This window comes from Pristiophorus japonicus, chromosome 3, assembly GCF_044704955.1.
Source record: "Pristiophorus japonicus isolate sPriJap1 chromosome 3, sPriJap1.hap1, whole genome shotgun sequence".
Lineage (NCBI taxonomy): Eukaryota > Metazoa > Chordata > Chondrichthyes > Pristiophoridae > Pristiophorus > Pristiophorus japonicus.
The window spans coordinates 292,723,948-292,745,836 of record NC_091979.1 but is presented as its reverse complement, the minus strand read 5'-3'; the positions used below and the strand labels follow the sequence as shown (position 1 = coordinate 292,745,836).

At 45.0% G+C, this 21,889-nt stretch overlaps 1 protein-coding gene across 5 annotated transcripts in view; it reads right to left on the bottom strand.

Annotated features, from left to right (window-relative positions):
• blnk (B cell linker) overlaps positions 1 to 21,889 on the bottom strand; it is a 259,070-nt gene that overhangs the window by 25,140 nt on the left and 212,041 nt on the right. For 4 of the 5 annotated variants that reach the window (XM_070875034.1, XM_070875036.1, XM_070875035.1 and 1 more), the window contains 4 exons: positions 20,290 to 20,391; positions 10,366 to 10,408; positions 4,252 to 4,294; positions 325 to 400 (listed from right to left, as the gene is read on the bottom strand). In XM_070875034.1, the coding sequence (XP_070731135.1) occupies positions 325 to 400; positions 4,252 to 4,294; positions 10,366 to 10,408; positions 20,290 to 20,391 (264 nt within the window). The remainder of the gene's footprint in view (positions 1 to 324; positions 401 to 4,251; positions 4,295 to 10,365; positions 10,409 to 20,289; positions 20,392 to 21,889) is intronic. The other variant, XM_070875037.1, reaches the window with a different exon arrangement.

Below are 21,889 nucleotides of genomic sequence, written 5' to 3'. Positions count from 1 at the left end.
ATTCTGAGTTTCAGACAAGTGTTATCAGACTAACTGGGCAGGCGCAATGCTCAGCTGACTGTGTTCAATCTTCTTGTATCCTGTGATGCAAGGACATTCTTATTTCGCTGTTGCTGAAAGGTTGACTGCGCAGCAACAATTACAAAAAATTGTCCTTGGCTTTACACCTACATTTTAAATTTGTTTGCAGTTCTGTGTATTTCTTTGGTAGTTGGAGTGAAATTTGCCACTGACCTAATTTAATCCATTTAAAAACTATAATGATATGGAGGTAAAAGATGGAAATTTGGGATGCAAATTGACAATCAAAAGTTGTTAACTTACAGTTCCCTTTGTGATGGTATTGGAATCTCTGGTGCGTCAAACGTTCTGGAGTCCTGTAAACTACTAATTGAATTACCTAGGTAGTTGAAGTAGAAAAACAAAATAATTATTTTAACCTCTAACTCAAGCATTTCCTATTATCAAAGTGCAGATTAAATATTGATAGATTAAATTTTTTATGTTTGCTTTATGTTATTTAATATTTTTTAGGGAAGGGTGGGATGATTAAAGTGTAAATCCCTCCAAGATTACTATCTCCCATGGACAGCCTGCTCCCAAAACTCTATCAGTGCTACTCTTGAAACAGTCTGCGACAGCCCAGTATTAGCAGGCTGGGAATAACTCCCCTTTTAAATTCTACCCAACTAGACCCTCATTGGAAAGTGTCCGGCTTCTCCACAGCAGCACCGTCAACCAAGTTTGCATCCCACTGTCATGTTAGGCCATCATGCTGCTGAAACTCACATTAGTATCACATGGACAGAGAATTAATTCTACACACTTTAGCAGAAAAGGTTTTTTCTCTTCTTTTATAATAAAAGGTGGATTTTAACCCCCAGGCAGGATGCTGGGAGATGGGAGTTGACAGCCTTTCCACCAGTGAGTCCCAATGGGAGGCCACGGCCGATTTTAGGGACTGGGCCTCATTTCATCCCACCAGGAACGTGATGAATATTGAAGCGAATCATTGTCCATTGGAATCAATATTGCTCAAGCCATTAAACAACACGCCTAAATGAAGACTCCAAAAATGCAGTCTGAAAGTTTCATATAAGAAAGGGCGAGAAGGATAAACTTAACTTCTGCCAGGTATCCTCTGCTAACACCTGTTATTTTACACGTGAGCTGGAAGAAATTGAACATTGTGAATCACTTCCGGTTGGAGACTCACGCTGGCAACAACTCACTCACGCTGCAGCGGATGACCCAGTTCAGAAGCAACAGCGTGTAATCATTCAGCAAGGCTGGCCTGGGAGCAAGTTAAAGGTACCTGAATCCCACACTTTGACTTTCGAGATGAACTAACTGTTCAAGGTGAATTGATATTCAAGAGACAGCAACTTGTGGTGCAAACTGGATTACGTCAGGAATTAATGTCAGTAGCTCATTCAATGCACATCAGCATAGAAGGTTGTAGTCCTGGAGTCTACGACAGCTTCTATTGGCCCAGGATGTCAACAGAGCTTAAGCAATACATCGTGATATCTGTTTGACTCATCGCAGTTCTCCAAGTAAGGAACCACTACTACAGCATGAGATTGTGGCTAGGCCATGGTCGGAGGCTGGGGCTGACCATTGTGAGCTACATGGCCGTACCCTGCTCATTGTGTGTGATTACTACAGTAACTTTATTGAAGTAGTCGGCCTCACTTCAGTTACGACACGCAGTGTTCTGAGAGCAGTGAGAAGGCTTGACAGGGTAGATGCCAAGAGGCTGTTTCTCCTGGCTGGAGAGTCTAGAACTAGGGGACACAGTCTCAGGATAAGGTGGTTGGTCATTTAGAACTGAGATGAGGAGAAGTTTCTTCACTCAGGGAGTTGTGACTCTTTGGAATTCTCTACCCCAGAGGGCTGTGGATGCTCGGTCGATGAGTATATTCACGGCTGAGATTTTTGGACTCTTAGGGAATCAAGGGATTTGAGAATCGGGCAGGAAAGTGGAGTTGAGGTCCAAGATCAGCCATGATCTTATTGAATGGCAGACCAGGCTCAAAAGGCCATATCGCCTACTCCTGCTCCTATTTCTTATGTTAGGTTCTCATGAAATGTTTGCGAGATTTTGACTACCAGTTATCCTAGCAGAATTTGCATTGTTTGCCAAGACATGGGGATTTAAACATGTGGCGTCATCACCTCACTGCCCGCTGTCCAATGGGAAAGCTGAGAATGCCGTCAAGATAGTCAGACAATTCTTCACAAAATGCAAGAAGTCTGGTCACAGTTTCTAGCTCTATTAGTTTGGCGCAACACGCCGAGTGAAAGTGTAGGTACAAGCTCTGCACCGAGACTTGTGGGTCGTAGACATTACTTGCTAAAGCTGGAACACCCCTGTAGCCTCAATATTTGACTGAGGAAGATGCTTGTGCGCTTGTCGCCATAAAGCAAAGTCAGCAGCATTACTACAACAGGATTGCTAAACCACTTCAAGCAATACACCGTTGTGACACTCTGGACAGAGTATGTGAGCTGCTGGTACTAGAATCTATGAAGTGCGAGACAGAGACTCATCATACTACAGGAATTGCCGTCAGTTGATTTTTGCTGAAGAGCCACCTTTAAACAACACTCTGAGGACTTCTCTGAAACACAGCCTCCCCAGCGGTCCTCTGAACTGTCCAGTCTCCAAATCAAGTGGTAACCACCAGAAACTCCTGGTATTGAGACACCAATCGCAGATCTGGAAGTCAGTGTCATCCTCCATCTCGTTTGAAGAAGTATGTGTTTTTGTCGTGCCTGCTTGTAATTGTGTGTGTTTTGCTTTGGCTAAATTTCAGAGTTCCACTTTGTATGTATTTTTTTTAACTCTGATATAGTTAGATAGTATTTGTTCTTCTGTGAGAGAAATGATGTGACGTGGGGCGCACATTTGCTGCAAGTGCGTGGCGTCTGTGTCACATGACTCGCACGTGACTTATAAGAATAGAACATAAGAATTAGGAACAGGAGTCGGCCATCTAGCCCCTCGAGCCTGCTCCGCCATTCAACAAGATCATGGCTGATCTGGCCGTGGACTCAGCTCCACTTACCCGCCCACTCCCCGTAACCCTTAACTCCCTTATTGGTTAAAAATCTATCTGTGATTTGAATACATTCAATGAGCTAGCCTCAACTGCTTCCTTGGGCAGATAATTCCACAGATTCACAACCCTCTGGGAGAAGAAATTCTTTCTCAACTCGGTTTTAAATTGGCTCCCCCGTATTTTGAGGCTGTGCCCCCTAGTTCTAGTCTCCCCGACCAGTGGAAACAACCTCTCTGCCTCTATCTTGTCTATCCCTTTCATTATTTTAAATGTTTCTATAAGATCACCCCTCATCCTTCTGAACTCCAACGAGTAAAGACCCAGTCTACTCAATCTATCATCATAAGGTAACCTCCTCATCTCCGGAATCAGCCTAGTGAATCGTCTCTGTACCCCCTCCAAAGCTAGTATATCCTTCCTTAAGTAAGGTGACCAAAACTGCACGCAGTACTCCAGGTGCGGCCTCACCAATGCCCTATACAGTTGCAGCAGGACCTCCCTGCTTTTGTACTCCATCCCTCTCGCAATGAATCCCTCTCCCTTTGTTCTCTCGTGTGTGTGTGTGTGCGCGCGCGTATGTTGGGCTGCAGACTCATGGAGCTTAGTAGCAGCTCTTGTAAGTTAACTTGTTTTATATACTTAATAAAATGTTGATACTCTTTCTAACAATGCATGGTTACCCTACTCTTTAAAGAAAATCCAATGGCCCTGCTGCTCACATGATAAAGTGTTGTTTTCTTGCAGAAGCCTCAAAATTTGCTTCATGCTCCACTGTACTTCATATCATCTGTCTTTCTAATTAAAATGCTGTTAGAGGGTGATGTCTCGAAGATATGACCCAGAAAAACCGTCATGATGCCACCTGCAGGATATCGTCATTATATACTCTCACCCATGTGTGCACACAGATATCGTCCCACATTATCACCTAGAACCAATGTTCCTGTTAAGCTGTGCAGTGGTTTGGAGATCCTGTGCAGGCCGCTCACCAGCTTTGCAATGGTAATAACATGCGCATGTGCGAAAAATTGAAAGGGCCACGCAGCCAGTTAAAGGGCCTGGTAACCCAAAAAGAAGGAACATTGCCTAGAACCCAGTCAAACTTTAGGAATATAAACACATTAAATATAGCCTTATTCCCTCAGATTTCATATAAATTATTGCAAGGAGTAAAATGGCTACTAACTTGGTTCAGGGTCGCATACTTCATATTCATCATTGTCATCCTCCTGTAATGAAATGAAATGATCACATTTATTTTCTTCCAGATATTTTAATGCAAATAAAATGAAAAATTGTGGGAGATCTTAAACTTGATTTTATACACATAAGTAATACTGGTGATAGCACATGCATGTTCCTACCAGTACATTGTGCACCAGGGGCTGAATTTTACATTGTGTATATTGTGGGATCAGCAGCAAACTATATTTGCAACAATTCTCAAAAATATATTTAAAATGTGCATTTGTGGACTCTTGGCCCATGGGAGAAAAGCTGAAGTCGGGTTTGGTGACACAGCCCTATAATTACAACACCGAAAATTCCACTGAATTGTAGCTGTCTGAAAAATAAAATCTTTGGCAACAACTATAATCTTCAAAAATGGCTTTAGGCTCCATCCCACTTTGTACTATCCACATGTTCAACTGTCACTCCATCTCCACAAGGTGGTATTTTGTAAGTTCTATTCCAGGATCCATTTCCAGATGCAGATTTTAAGCACTGATGTGCTGAAATATATTGCAGCCACTCTGTGCTGAAAATACAGCTTAATTTGGTTTTTAAAAAATGAAATGGATCCCAGGAGTTCAAGTATTAACGGGAATATTACATAAAGTGCAGACTAATGCAACTAATGGAGGGTTGCCAAATTGATACATTTGCATATTAACCTCTGCCTTCTTAAAATAATATACCAGAATACTCCATTCTAATAACTGGTTGTGTTTAATTTGTGGACATATGTCATCTTCTTCTTAGGCGGTCCCCTGGAGTCGAGGATGACTTGCTTCCTTACTAATATGAGTTTTAAGGTGACTAATATTCCTATACAGGATCTACAGACTGCAGGTGGTTGAAGGGACAGGTGGGTGGGGTGCTTGGTTTGTTGTACGCTCCTTCCACTGTTTGTACTTAGCTTTCGCGTGCTCCCGACGAAGAGACTCGAAGTGTTTGGTGCCTTCTCGAATGCTTCTCCTCCACTTTGAGTGGTCTTGGGCCAGGGATTCTCAAGAGTCGATTGGGATGTTGTATTTTTTCAAGGAGGCTTTGAGGGCATCCTGGAAGCATTTTATCTGCCCTCCTGGGACTCGCTTGCTGTGTCGGAGCTCTGAGTAGAGCGCTTGTTTCGGGACTAGAGTATCGGGCATGCGGACAATGTGACCCGTCCATCGGAGCTGATTGAGCATGATCAATACCTCAATGTGGGGATGTTGGCCTGAGAGAGAACTCCAACATTGGTATGCCTATTCTGCCAATGGATTTGCAGGATTTTGCGAAGGGTAGCGTTGGTGGTACTTCTCCAGTGCTTTGAGATGCCTACTGTATGTTGTCCATGTCTCTGAAGCATGTAGGAGGGCGGGTATCACTGCTGCTCTATAGACCATGAGCTTAGTGCCGGGTTTGAGATCTTGGTCTTCAAACACACTCTTCCTCAGGCAACCGAAGGCTGCACTGAAGGCGATGTTGGATTTCATCATCGATATCTGCCCTCGCTGACAGAAGGCTCCCAAGGTATGGAAAGTGGTCCACACCGTCCAAGGTCTGTCATGGATGTTGATAATCGGGAGGCAGTATTGTGTGATGGGGGCAGGTTGGTAGAGAACCTTCATCTTATGGATGTTTAATGTAAGGCCTAGTCTCTTATACGCTTCAGTGAAGGTGTCACCGATGGTTTGGCGTTCGGCCTCCGGGTGTGCACAAACACAAGCGGCGTCTACATACTGTAATTCAATGACAGACGTTGGAACAACCTTGGTTCTGGACTGGAGGCTACCGAGAATTAACACTTTCCCGTCCATCCTGTAGATTAGCTCCACTCCAGCGGGGAGCTTGTTAAAGGTGAGATGAAGTATTGCAGCAAGAAAGATTGAGAAGAGCATTGGTGCATTGCCACAGCCTTGCTTAACCTTGGTCTGCACTTGTACTGGGTCTGTGGTGGATCCGTTGGTAAGAATCACGGCTTGCATGTCATCGTGAAGCAGGCGGAGGATGGTGACAAATTTTTGAGGACAGCCAAATTTGAGAAGGACTCTCTATAATCCCTCTCGGTTGACAGAGTCGAAGACTTTTATGAGGTCAAAAAAGGCCATGGACAGAGGTTGGTGCTGCTCCCTACATTTTACTTGAATTTGTCATTCGGTGTAAATCATGTCCATAGTGGACGGAATCAGCATTGCAACTTTGGGAGGAGCTCTTCAGCCACTGGGAGGAGAAAACTGAGGAGGATTCTTGTGATAATTTTCCCTGTGGCAGACAGCAGGGAAACTCCTCTATAATTATCACAATCGAACTTGTCTGCTTTCTTGAAGATGGTCACGATTACGGCGTTTCTAAAATCCCCTGGCATCCTCACCTCCTTCCAGATAAGAGAGATGAGGTCCTGGATTCGTACCAAGAGTACTTCTCCGCTATGCTTTCGTGCTTCGGTGGGGATTCCATCTGCTCCGGAAGCCTTGTTGTTTTTCAGTTGTCAGATGGCCTTTTTAAACTCGTGCCAGGCTGGGATTGTGCCGAGATAGTGGTGGGTAACATGCTGTAGGATGGAGTCAAGGGCACTCACACCAAAGACAGAGTTTTGGTTAAGGAGATCTTCGAAGTGCTCCTTCCAGCAGGCACTGACTGTCTCTCTGTCCTTGATGAGCACCTCTCTGTTCTTAGCTCTCAGCGGATAGGCCCTTGGTTGCTTGGGCCGTGGATGGTCTTGACTGTGCTAAAGAATCCATGCATGTCATGATTGTCGGCTAATTGCTGGATCTCCGGCATCTTTCCACCCACCAGCTGTTCTTTAGGTCACAAGTTTTTTGTTGGACCTCAGCCTTCAGTTGTCTGTAGATCTGTTTTCTTTCTCTTGAGTTGTGATGATGTTTCCAATTCAAGAATGCCTTGCGTTTAAGATTCATTAGTTCCTGGATCTCCTGGTCACTCTCATCAAACCAGTTTTGATGTTTTCTGGTAGAATAACCAAGAGTCTCTTTACAGGTGTTAATTATGGTGGGCTTGAGGGCAGACCAGGCACTGTGGAGACTCTGCAGCTCCGGTTCATTGGGAATCGTCAGGTTGGCTGTGAAGCCGTGACTGAATCGGGCTTTCTTTGCAGGTTCTTTGAGTGCTTCAGCATTGATTTTTCTGTGGCAGCATTTCCGTTGCCCTCACCGTTTTGAGACATCACAAACTGCATCTTCGCCTAAGCAATACATATCCAGAAGTAGTGACATGAAGAGTTATCACACGGACAAGTGGGAAAGACCCTGTGTGTTTCATTATATCATGAAATGCAACAGGAAAAAAAAAGACTCAACAACAGAGGGGATAGAAAGGAAATTGGGGAGGTAGCGATGGAGGTAAACAACAAGGGAAGAAATATAGAGTCTATTGTAGTAAGAAAAATGCAAGCTGTAATTCTAGCTTGCAGTATAAAGCAAGATTTTAAAAATATTTGATAATTGTTTCCACTTTGTGTGTGAAGACAAGAAAAATTGGAACATCTTCGCGAAGTAACCATCTATTATCTTAATCAACAGATACAGTTAATGAAAATGCTACAGATAATTTTAGCAATTAGGAGAAAAAAAACTCTCATACAGATCTGCGTCCGAGATCAAGACTGAAATTTTGTGCCTTGTGTGATCAGACTACTGTGGAGCACAACTCTAGTTTCTTAAAGGATTGTATCTAATTTATAAAATAAGGAAATCCCTGTTCCTCATCAATCATCAAGGCAGTCCCTTGGAATCGAGAAAGACTTGCTTCCACTCTTAATATGAGTTCTCAGGTGGCTGAACAGTCCAATGTGAGAACCACAGACTCTGCCACAGGTGGGACAGATAGTCGTTGAGGGAAGGGGTGGGTGGGACTGGTTTGCTGCATGCTCTTTCCACTGCCTGCGCTTGGTTTCTGCATGCTCTCAGCGATGAGACTCGAGGTGCTCAGCGCCCTCCCGGATGTACTTCCTCCACTTAGGGCGGTCTCTGGCCAGGGACTCCCAGGTGTCAGTGGGAATGTTGCACTTTATCAGGGAGGCTTAGAGGGTGTCCTTGTAACGTTTCCTCTGCCCACCTTTGGCTCGCTTGCCGTGAAGGAGTTCCGAGTAGAGCGCTTGCTTTGGGAGTCTTGTGTCAGGCATGCGAACAATGTGGCCTGCCCAGCAGAGCTGATCAAGTGTGGTCAGTGCTTCAATACTGGGGATGTTGGCCTGGCCGAGGACGCTGATGTTGGTGCGTCTGTCCTCCCAGGGGATTTGTAGCATCTTGCGGAGACATCGTTGGTGGTATCTCTCCAGTGACTTGAGGTGTCTGCTGTACATGGTCCATGTTTCTGAGCCATACAGGAGGGTGGGTATTACTACAGCCCTGTAGACCATGAGCTTGCTGGCAGTTTTGAGGGTCTGGTCTTCAAACACTCCTTTCCTCAGGCGGCCGAAGGCTGCACTGGCGCACTGGAGACGGGTTGAATCTCGTCGTCACTGCCTGCTCTTGTTGATAAGATGCTCCCGAGGTATGGGAAATGGTCCATGTTGTCCAGGGCCGCGCCATGGATCTTGATGACTGGGGGACAGTGCTGTGCGGCGAGGACAGGCTGGTGGAGGACCTTTGTCTTATGGATGTTTACTTAAGGCCCATGCTTTCGTACCCCTCAGTAAAAATGTCGGCTATGTAAGGAGTTCAGCCTCTGTATATGCGCAGACGCAGGCGTCATCCACCTACTGTAGCTCGATGACAGAGGTTGGGGTGGTCTTGGACCTGGCCTGGAGAGGCGAAGGTTGAACAGGTTTCCACTGGTTCTGTAGTTTAGTTCCATTCCAGCGGGAGCTTATTGACTGTGAGGTGGAGCATGGCAGTAAGGAAGATTGAGAAGAGGGTTGGGGCGATGACGCAGCCCTGTTTGACACCAGTCCGGATGTGGATTGGGTCTGTAATGGACCTGTTGGTAAGGATCACAGCCTGCATGTCGTTGTGGAGCAGGCGGAGGATGGTGATGAACTTTTGGGGGCATCCGAAGCTGAGGAGGACGCGCGCAGACCCTCGCGGTTGACAGTGTCAAAGGCCTTTGTAAGGTCGAAGGCAGCTATGTATAAGGGCTGGCACTGTTCCCTGCATTTTGCCTGCAGCTGTCGCGCTGCAAAAATCATGTGCCCCGTAGGGGAAGAAATCCGCACTGCGACTCCGGGAGGAGCTCCTCGGCCACAGGGAGAAGACGGTTGTGAAGGACTCTAGCGATGACTTTCCCAGTGGTTGATAGCAGGGAGATTCCTCTGTAGTTGCCGCAGTCGGACTTGTCCCCTTTTTTAAAGATGGTCACGATCACTGCATCTCTGAGATCTCCCGGCAAGTTCTCCTCCCTCTAGATGAGAGAGATGAGGTCATGTATTCGCACCAGCAGTGCCTCTTCGCCATACTTCAATGCCTCAGCGGGGATTCCATCCGCTCTCATAGCCTTATTGTTTTTAAGCTGTCATGGCTTTTTCTACCTCATGCAGTATTGGGGTTTTGCTGAGGTGGTGACGAGTGACATGCTGCGGGATGGATTCGATAACACTCGTGTCAAAGGCAGAGTCTCGATTGAGGAGATCTTCAAAGTGCTTCTTCCAGCGGGCCCTGATAGCCTCGGTGTCCTTGATGAGTGTTTTCCCGTTCTTGGCCAGCAGTGGGGTGGGGCCTTGGGAGTTTGGACCGTAGGGCCCTTGACTGTGATGAAGAATCCTCGCACATCATGACTGTCGGCCAGCTGCTGTATCTCCTGTGCTTTCTCCATCCACCACCTGTTCTTTAGGTCCCGAGTTTATTGTTGGACCTCAGCCTTGAGCCGTCTGTATTGCTGCTTTGCTGCTCCCGAGTTGGGTTGTTGTTTTAGGCTGAGAAATGCCCTGAGCTTCCGATCTATTAGCTCTTGGATCTCCTGATGCTGGTATAAATGCACACAAATATTACTAGCAAACTCCCATGGACTCGTGAGCTGAACTATTATGTTTTTCAAAAACATTTGCACCATCTTTTAATTTGACATGCATCTTTACTCTCATGGACTGTCTTGTATATATTCTGAAGCTGCTTTAGTGTGGCCAAACATTGAAACTTACAGGTTTAGAAATGGGTGCTTTTCTGTTCACTGGTGATATATTTCTGCAAAAAAGCACACAGGTTGAGGAATATAGAAACCTGCAAAGTAAAAGCTTTGACAATCTGCAATTAAGGTACAAGAAGGCAATAAAATGGGATTGATGTTCATGGGGTTCCAACTAGATATATATGGTACATTAAGAACCATGTTTAACATCCAGTATCACCATCATATACTTTCAGGTCAAACATGGCGAATAAGATTCCTTTATACACAGCCCAAATATTCCAACATCAAAACAGCACTTCCTATTGAACGAGTATGACATTTCCTTATCATCGATTCTTGTGAACCTAGAAATTACTGTTGGTATGCTCAGCGCATGAATGTATTCATGTGAAATCCCTTTGTCCACCAATGTAAAATGGGATAATGTTTGCTTTAAAACAAAGACAAAGGAATGTCATTAAAAACAACAAGCCAATATCAGCATCAGCCATTTCTAGGCTGTGGTCTTTCCTGAATGAGAGAGATTGTCAGTTTGAGACCACTGAGGACAAATTAGAAATAGTTTTGTACTTTATTAGCTCATGCCTGTAGAATCTGGGGTGAAAATACCTCATCACCTATTTAGGTTGGCTTCAACGACCAGGGCCCAGCAGTGACAACAGTATTTAACTCTATTTTACTTATTCAGACAACTTGATAATTATTCTTTGTTGTGATCATTTTGTGATTTTCCATGTTTTTGTTATTAAATAAACATATTAGCTTCTCTTCTTTCAACCCATTCAATCAAGAGTTGAAGAGCAATTGACATCAACTTTTCTACTGAGGGAATTGGATAAGCTCAGGTAAAATATTTTAAAGAATAGAATCATAGAAATTTATGGCACAAACGGAGGCCATTTGGCCATATGTGTCTGTGCCGGCCGAAAAAGAGCTAGCCAGCGTAATCCCATTTTCTACGTTACGGCACTTCAAATGTCTCTATGGCTCATGAAAGTAATTAAGGAAAATTGAAGGGATTCAAAAATCCCGCTCTGCGCTGAGATCACCCCACTCTTTTTTGGCCAGCAAAGACACAATGGCTCTCGTACTTGGTAATTTAGACCAGCCTGTTATCCTCACACATTGCCCGATAATCTCGTAACGCCCCTCGCACCCCCAAAAAGGTGCATCCCCAATTTGTGAACCTCTGTCTTAGCCCATCTACTTTATTTTTATACGTCTGAGTGCCTGCAGTGGTTCTGATGCTAGTTACCTGTCCACATGTTTCCTATGATACAATTATTTTCTTCAACAACTACCCAGCTGCATATTATTTACTGGTTCATTGGCTCAATCCAAGTATGTTTGCGTCATGTATGTATTTTTGGGATTACTAGCCACTAGATGACGTCGCTATTGGAGGCCATTGGGCTGCAAGCACGTGTGTGCAGCCCAAGTATAAAAGGCCAGCCATTTTGTATATTAGTCACTTTGGGCCTTAATAAAGCAGAGCCAAGGTCATACCGCTTGGAGTTAAACAGTACTCAGTCTAACAGTTATTGCATACACAACATTTGGCAACAAGGCAACAAGAACCTTTGCATGCAAAAATTAGCACAATTGGATTGTTGGAGCGATTTGTGGAAGGAGAAGATTAGGCAGACTTTGTGAGCCATTTGAGCCATTTCTTCGTGGCCAACAAAATGGAGGAGGTCGGCGACGCAGATCGGCGCCGGGCGGTGTTCCTCGCGGTTTGCGGTCCAAAAATTTATGGTCTGATAAAAAATCTACTCCAGCCTGTGAGTCCAACAGGGAATATGTATGAAGAATTGTGTACACTGATACAGGACCACCTTAAGCCAGACGAAAGCATCATCATCTCAAGGTACAGATTTTAGACGCACGTTCGCTCAGAAGGCCAGAATGCGGCGGAATGTGTTGCTGACCTGAGACGGCTAGCGGGACCGTGTGAGTTCGGGACTATGTTGGCAGACATGCTGCGGGACTTCTTTGTAATCAGCATCAACCACGAGGTGATCCTGCGTAAACAACTGGCGGTGGAGACATTGGACGAACAGAGCCATCACGATCGCTCAGTCATGCATGATGACGGATAGAAGTCTAAATCAGATATCAGTGAAAAATCGAAACTCAGCAAGTACTGTAAATATGATTGATTTGGCGTTTGGCAGAGTGGCACATGGCAGGGCCTACCCGACTGCGTACGTGAAACTTGTGGCTGCCCAAAGTCTGCCATTGGGAATGCATCCGATTTCTCCGTGTTGGTGTTGTGGGGGAAATCACTGGCACTAGCAGTGCCAATTTAAGTAATATAGTTGGAAAGGCTGTCTGAGAGTGGGGCATCTCCAGCGGAAGTGTCCGCAGATGAGCAAGCGTGCTGCGACACACCACGTGGAGGATGATGGTCAGACTAGTGCGGATCCGGATACGCAATCCGAGATACCAGAGGAGAATGTGTATGGACTGTACTCGTTCCGAACTAAGTGCACACCAATAATGATCAATGTGAAATTTAATGGGGTGCCGGTATCGATGAAACAGGACACGGGGGCGAGTCAATTGATAATGAGCCAGAGGGCATTCGACAAGCTGTGGGATACTAAGGCTGTGAGGCCCAGGCTGAGTCCAGTCAATACCAAGTTACGCACGTACACCAAAGAACTCATAACGGTGATTGGCAGTGCCACAATTAAAGTATCGTATGATGGTGCGGTTCACGAATTACCGCTATGGATTGTCCCAGGCAATGGCCCAGTGCTGTTCGGCAGGAACTGGCTTGAAAAAATCAGATGCGATTGGAACGACATCAAGGCGTTGTCGTCGGAGAAAGATACAAGTGCCCAAGTACTGAGCAAGTTCCCCTCTCTGTTTGAACCAGGCATCGACAACTTCACGGGAGCCAAGGTGCAGATCCACATGGACTCGAATGCAAGACCCGTCCATCATAAAGCTCGGGCAGTTCCGTATATGATGAGGGAGAAGGTCAAAATCAAACTGGACAGACTCCAGTGTGAAGGGATCATATCACCGGTTGAATTTAATGAATGGGCCAGCCCCATTGTTCCTGTGCTGAAAAGTGCTGAATCTGTGGAGACTACAAGGCTACGATCAACAGGATTTTGAAACAGGATCAGTACCCGTTACCGAAGGCTGATGACTTGTTTGCAATGCTAGCTGGGGGGAAGTCTTTCACCAAACTGGACTTGACGTCGGCCTACATGACACAGGAGTTGGTCGAGACGTCGAAGAGACTTACGTGCATTAAGGACATAAAGGACTGTTTGTTTATCACGGGTGTCCTTTTGGAATTCGCTCGGCTGCAGCAATATTTCAGAGGAACATGGAGAGTCTACTGAAGTCCGTTCCCAGAACCGTCGTGTTCCAAGATGATATCCTGATCACAGGTCGTGACTCCAAGGAACATCTGAACAACCTGGAAGAGGTTCTACATCGTCTGAACAAAGTGGGACTCAGACTGAAACGCTCGAAGTGCATCTTCATGGCACCAGAGGTCGAATTGCTGGGGAGGAAAATTGCTGCTGACGGCATCAGCCTCACGGACACGAAAACCAAGGCCATCAAGAATGCACCCAAGCCGCAGAATATGACGGAGCTGTGTTTGTTCCTGGGTCTACTCAACTACTTGGGTAACTTCCTACCTAAATTGAGCAGCTTATTAGAACCACTGCACATGCTGCTAAGAAAAGGCGACAACTGGGTGTGGGGTGCATCTCAAGACAGAGCTTTTGAGAAAGCCACTAATCTGCTTTGCTCTAACAAGCTGCTGGTACACTATGACCCATGTAAATGTTTAGTATTGGCCTGTGATGCTTCGTCATATGGAATTGGTTGCGTGCTCCAACAAGCTAATGAGTCCGGTAAACTTCAACCAGTCGCATATGCTTCAAAAAGTTTGTCTAAAGTGGAAAGAGCCTACAGCATGGTAGAGAAAGAAGCACTAGCCTGTGTGTATGGGTTTAAAAAAATGCATCAGTACCTCTTTGGTCTTCGGTTTGAACTGGAGACAGATCACAAGCCGCTCATTTCACTGTTCTCTGAAAACAAAGGCATCAATACCAATGCTTCATCCCGCATCCAGAGGTGGGCGCTGACATTATCTGTCTATGATTATGTCATTCACCATAGACCTGGCACCGAGGATTGTGCCGATGCTTTGAACCGTCTGCCGTAGCCCACACCGGAGGTGGAAACGCCACAACCGGCGGATCTATTGTTAGTTATGGATGCTTTTGAGAGTGAAGGAACCCCTGTCACGGCTCAACAAGTTAAGACCTGGACCAGCCAGGACCTGATTTTATTGGTGGTGAAGAGTTGCATCCTCAAACGTGATTGATCTGCCATACCCAAGCAAATGTGCGAGGAGACCAAACTTTACATTCGTCTCAAAGACGAACTGTCTATTCAGTCGGATTGTACGGATTGTATACTGTGGGGCAATCGTGTTGTTATGCCTAAGAAAGGGAGAGAGAAATGTGTACGTGAGCTACATAGGGCATATCCCGGCATTATAATGATGAAAGCCATCGCCAGGTCTCATGTTTGGTGGCCGAGAATTGACTCTGAGCTGGAATCATGTTTGCATCAGTACAACACTTGCATGCAGCTCAGTAAAGCACCAGCGGAATCGCTGCTGAGTCTGTGGTCGTGGTCATCCAAACCATGGTCCAGGATCCATATAGACTTTGCAGGTCCCTTCCTGGAGAAGATGTTTTTAGTTGTGGTGGATGCATGTTCGAAGTGGATAGAGTGTATAATCATGTCATCCAGCACACCCAAAGCTACCATTGAGAATCTAAGTGTCATGTTCGCAACACGTGGTCTGCCTGAAATCGTTGTTAGCGACAACAGATCGTGCTTCACCAGTCAGGAGTTTCAAGAGTTCATGAAACTCAATGGTATCAAACATGTAAGGTCAGCACCGTTCAAACCTGCATCCAATGGGTAAGCAGAACGTGCTATCCAAATCATAAAGCAGAGTATGAAGCGAGTAACCCAAGGGTCACTGCAGACCTGCCTGTCATGCATTCTGCTTAGTTACAGGACAAGACCACACACGCTTTCCGGGGTCTCGCCTGCTGAACTAATGATGAGAGAGGTCTTAAGACCAAGCTATCTCTTGTACATCCTGACTTGAATAATCATGTTGAATATAGAAGACAAAGTCAGCAAGGGTATCATGATCGCACAGCTGTATCACGCGATATTTCTGTAAATGATCCTGTATATGTTCTGAATTATGGTCAGGATCCCAAGTGGATCGCTGGTACTGTCATGGCCAAGGAGGGCAATAGAGTATTTATTGTCAAGCTCAAAAATGGGCAAACATGCAGGAAACATATGGATCAGACGAACCGGAACAGTTGGAGGAAGAGACAATCGACGACCACACAACCTACCCCCAGTCATCAGAGGACTCAGTGGTCATCAGTGAATCGGGACTTTCAATCACTGACATGTTCAATTTAAATGGACTTTCAATCCCTGACATGGCCATTGCCACTCCCACCAGGTCAGCCACCCAGCCACCAGTCACAACAGACTCTGAACACTCACCCAAGGCTGGAGTTGAACTGAGACGATCAACCCGGGAGGGTAAAACACCGGACCGTCTCAATTTGTAAAATACTGTGTTAATATCTCAGAGGGGGGTATTGTCATGCATGTACTTTTGGGATCACTAGCCACTAGATGGTGTCACTGTTGTAGGCCATTGAGCTGCATGCACGTGTGTGCAGCCTAAGTATAAAAGGCCAGCCGTTTTGTATATTAGTCACTTTGGGCATTAATAAAGCAGAGCCAACGTCATACCTCTTGGAGTTAAACAGTACTCAGTCTAACAGTTATTGCATACACAACATAGAAACATAGAAAATAGGTGCAGGAGCAGGCCATTCATCCCTTCGAGCCTGCACCGCCATTCAATATGATCATGGCTGATCATTCAACCTCAATGGCCTACAACAGTGACGCCACCTAGTGGCTAGTGATTTCAAAAGTACATACATGATAATACCCTCCCTCTGAGATATTAACACAGCCTTCTCTCCATATCCTCTGATCCCTTCAGCCGTAAAGGCCACATCTAACTCCCTTTTGAATATATCCAATGAACTGGCATCAACAACTCTCTGTGGCAGAGAATTCCACAGGTTCACAACTCTCTGGGTGAAAAAGTTTCTCCTCATCTCGGTCCTATATAGCTTACCCCTTATCCTTAGACTGTGTCCCCTGGTACTGGACTTTCCCAACATCGGGAACATTCTTCCTGCATCTAACCTGTCCAGTCCCGTCAGAATTTTATATGTTCCTATGAGATCCCCTTTCATTCTTCTAAATTCCAGTGAGTATAAGCCTAGCTGATACAGTCTTTCCTCATATGTCAGTCCTGCCATCCCAGGAATTAGTCTGGTGAACCTTCGCTGCAATCCCTCAATAGCAAGCACATCCTTCCTCAGATTAGGAGACCAAAACTGAACACAATACTCAAGGTGTGGTCTCACCAAGGCCCTGTACAACTGCAGCAAGACCTCCCTGCTCCTATACTCAAATCCCCTCGCTATGAAGGCCAGCATGCCATTTGCTTCCTTTACTGCCTGCTGTACCTGCATGCCTACTTTCAATGACTGATGTACCATGACACCTAGGTCCCGTTGCACCTCCCCTTTTACTAATCTGTCACCATTCAGATAATAATCTGCCTTCCTGTTTTTGCCACCAAAGTGGATAACCTCACATTTATCTACATTATACTGCATCTGCCATGCCCACTCACCTAGCCTGTCCAAGTCACCCGGCAGCCTCTTAGCATCCTCCTCGCAGCTTGCACTGCCACCCAGCTTAGTGTCATCTGCAAACTTGGAGATATTACATTCAATTCATTTGTCTAAATCATTGATTTATATTGCAAATAGCTGGGGTCCAAGCACTGAACCCTGCGGCACCCCACTAGTCACTGCCTGTCATTCTGAAAAGGACCCGTTTATTCCCACTCTTTGCTTACTGTCTGCTAACCATTTCGCTATCCACGTCAATACATTACCCCCAATATCATGTGCCTTAATTTTGCACACTAATCTCTTGTGTAGGACCTTGTCAAAAGCCTTTTGAAAGTCCAAATACACCACATCTACTGGTTCTCCCTTATCCACTCTAGTAGTTACATCCTCAAAAAACTCTAGAAGATTTGTCAAGCTTGATTTCCCTTTCATAAATCCATGCTGACTTGGACTGATCCTGTCACTGCTTTCCAAATGCGCTGCTATTGCATCTTTAATAGTTGACTCCAGCATTTTCCCCACCACCGATGTCAGGCTAACCGGTCTATAATTCCCTGTTTTCTCTCTCCCTCCTTTTTTAAAAAGTGGGGTTACATTAGCTACCCTCCAATCCATGGGAACTGATCCAGAGTCCATGGAATGTTGGAAAATGACCACCAATGCATCTACTATTTCCAGAGTCACTTCCTTAAGTACTCTGGGATGCAGACCATTTAGATTTATCGGCCTTCAGTCCCTTCAATTTCCCTAACACCATTTCCTGACGAATAAGGATTTCCCTCAGTTCCCCCTTCTCACTCGACCCTCGGTCCCCTAGTATTTTCGGGAGGTCATTCGTGTCTTCCTTAGTGAAGACAGAACCAAAGTATGTGTTTAATCGGTCTGCCATTTCCTTGTTCCCCATTATGAATTCACCTGATTGTGACTGCAAGGGACCTATATTAGTCTTCACTAATCTTTTTCTCTTCACATATCAATAGAAGCTTTTGCAGTCGGTTTCTATGTTCCCTGCAAGCTTACTCTCATACTCTATTTTCCCCTCCTAATTAAACCCTTAGTCCTCCTGTGCTGAATTCTAAATTTCTCCCAGTCCTCAGGTTTGCTGCTTTTTCTGGCCAATTTATATGCCTCTTCCTTGGATTTAACACTTTCCCTAATTTCCCTTATTCGCCATGGTTGAGCCACCTTCCCTTTTTTATTTTTATGCCACACAGGGATGTACAATTGTTGTAGTTCATCCATGTGATCTTTAAATGTCTGCCATTTCCTATCCACCATCAACCCGTTAAGTATCATTCGCTAGCCTATCCTAGCCAATTCACGTCTTATGCCGTCGAAGTTTCCTTTCTTTAAGTTCAGGACCCTAGTCTCTGAATTAACTGTGTCACTCTCCATCTTAATAAAGAATTCTACCATATTATGGTCACTCTTCCTCAAGGGGCCTCGCACAACCAGATTGCTAATTGATCCTCTCTAATTACACAAGACCCAGTCTAGGATGGCCTGCTCACTAGTTGGTTCCTCGACATATTGGTCTAGTAAACCGTCCCAGGAAATCCTCATCCAGTATTGCTACCAGTTTGGTTGGCCCAATCAATAAGTAGATTAAAGTCACCAATGATAACTGCTGTACCCTTATTGCACGCGTCCCTAATTTCCTGTTTGATTCCGTCCCCAACCTCCCTACTACTGTTTGGTGGTCTGTACACAACTCCCACTAATGTTTTCTGTCCTTTGGTGTTTCGCAGCTCTACCCATATAGATTCCACATCATCCTCGCTCATTTTCTTCCTTACTATTGCGTTAATCTCCTCTTTAATCAGTAACGCTACGCCACCTCCTTTTCCTCTCTGCCTATCCTTCCTGAATATTGAATACCCCTGGATGTTGAGTTCCCAGCCTTGGTTACCCTGGAACCATGTCTCCGTAATCCCAATTACATCATATTTGTTAACAGCTATCTGCGCAGTTAATTCATCCACCTTATTATGAATGTTCCTCGTATTGAGACCCAGAGTCTTCAGGCTTGTTTTTTTTAACACTCTTTGTCCTTTTAGAATTATGTTGTAATGTGGCCTTTTTTGATTTTTGCCTTTGATTTCTCTGCTCTCCACTCTTATTTTTCTCCTTCCTACGTTTTGCTTCTGCCCCCTTTTTACTTCCCTCTGCCTCCCTGCATAGATTCCCATCCCCCTGCCTTTTTAGTTTAAACCCTCCCCAACAGCACTAGCAAACACTCCCCCTAGGACATCGGTTCCTGTCTTGCCCAGGTGCAGACTGTCTTGTTTGTACTGGTCCCACCTCCCCCAGAACTGGTTCCAATGTCCCAGGAATTTGAATCCCTCCCCCTTGCACCATTCCTCAAGCTACGTATTCAACTGAGCTATCCTGCGATTCCTACTCTGTCTAGCACGTGGCACTGGTACCTTTGAGGTTCTACTTTTTAATTTAACTCCTAGCTCCCTAAATTCAGCTTGTAGGACCTCATCCTGTTTTTTACCTATATCTTTGGTACCTATGTACACCACGACAACTGGCTGTTCACCCTCCGCCTCCAGAATGCACTACAGCCGCTCCAAGACATCCTTGACCCTTGCAACAGGGATACCATCCTGGAGTCTCGTTTGCGGCCACAGAAACACCTATCTATTCCCCTTACAATAGAATCCCCTACCACTACAGCTCTCCCACTCTTTTTCCTGCCCTCCTGTGCAGCAGAGCCACCCCTGGTGCCATGGACTTGGCTGCTGCTGCCTTCCCCTGATGAGCCACCTCCCTCAACAGTCCCCAAAACGGTGTATCTGTTTTGGAGGGAGGTGACCGCAGGGGACCCCTGCACTACCTGCCTTCCCTTGCTCTTCCCGATGGTCACCCATTCCCTATCTGGCTGTGCAATCTTTACCTGTGGTAGGACCAACTCACTAAATGTGCTATTCACGATATCCTCAGCATCGTGGATGCTCCAGAGTGAATCCATCCGCAATTCCAGTGCCGCAATGCGAACTGTCAGGAGCTACAGCTGGATATACTTCCCACACACATAGTCAGCTACACTGGTAGTGTTTGCTAGCTTCTTGTTTCCACATAAGGCATATAGGTAAATATACAACTACAGCATAAAAATAACCAGATACCTGGGTACTTCTGGTGCACTGGTCATTTTTGGAAAAGAGCGAGGAAGTAATAATGGACTTCCTGTTCCCGTGGACCCTGGTTTAGGAAGTTGCGGCTTGGCCCTTTAGACAGTAATAAAGAATTTATCTAATTAGAATATGCAGATAGTCATGATTGCATAGAATCTCCTAAGAGTTTAAAAAGCATACAATTGAAACCAAAATTGGGGCCAATTTTCCTGGTTAGGAAATGGGGATCTCAAGACTTGCGTAGTTCCAGGATTTCTGGGGATTCCCCAGAAGGATGAGCCCGTACCTGCAACAGGCACAGGCCAAATGTTCTCCTAGAAATGAGGAGAGAAGGGAAATTTCCACCACTCCTGCCTCATTTTCCTGTAGTTTAGACAGTAGAGTGCCCCTTTGGAGAAGCGTTCAGAAGACCTGCACGTTAAGGGTTTGATTTCTACCCCTCTCTGATCAGAGGATTGGAGAGGGGCACTCAACAGCCCGCATGAAGTCCCTTTGTTTGTTTTTAGGTATATTGGGCCAGAAATCACTAACAGCACTCAGAAAGGCCCAACCATGGCCACTGCTGCAGGCCTCTCCTAACTCACTTTCCTGGTGCATGATTCAGGGTGGGTGCAAGTGTGTTACAATCTGCGTCTTATCAATTGTTCCAGAGGAAACTAATGCAGCATGAAAGACTGATCGTGTTATCTTCTTTCTAGCAACAGTCTAGCAAGATATCCTATATTCTGACCAGTTTCAGCTGGTGACCTACTTGCTTGAGTGTTAATCAACTGGATTAATTGGCAGATTTCAAAGTTAGGCACTGAAGGAAATATCACTTTTAGATTACAGAGAATTTAAAATGAAGAATGTTTATGTTAGCAAAAAGCCACAGTAACATTTTGGATCTAAGGTAAAATCTTATTAAAAAGGGTTCTTGTATGCTGCAGAAGACAGTATAATTGTTATCCACAGTGGGATAAAAATATTTGAAGTGGCCACCTGGGGGCGCTCTTATACAAAGCAGCAAGAGGAAAGTTCGAGTTGCCACTCAGATCTGTGTTAAAGATCTTATGACAAAGTTTTTATGATTATGCCTGGTATGTGGTATATAACTGGATGAAAAAAAAGTGACTACACTCACAATATTAAACAAACACTTACTGCTATGCAGTTCATTTGATACTAAAAGGACAGTGGAGATTCAGTCATTTAAAAGGTAATTAACTAGAAAAAAAATCACAATTTCTCTCCAGTAATTTTTTGTTAATTTCTTAAGTAGCTATACAACTACAGCATAAAAATAACCGAATACCTGGGTACTTCTGGTGCACTGGTCTTATAATGGAACCAGCCTAACATCAGCAAAAGTAATCCTTAGCCCTTGAGCTATCATTACAAAGGTGCCAGCTAAATCATCTGTATTAATGCTGGGGACAATAACTCTTTCAAGTCATTCTGCAGCTATGATATTCGTACTGTTTACAAGCAAATATTCAAAAAGACTGATCAGAAATAGATATTAAAAAGATAACATCAATCATCAGTTTTAATAACGGCCCTGAAATTCTTGAGGCCTTTCTAATGCATTCCCAGGATAAGTCCATTGGCT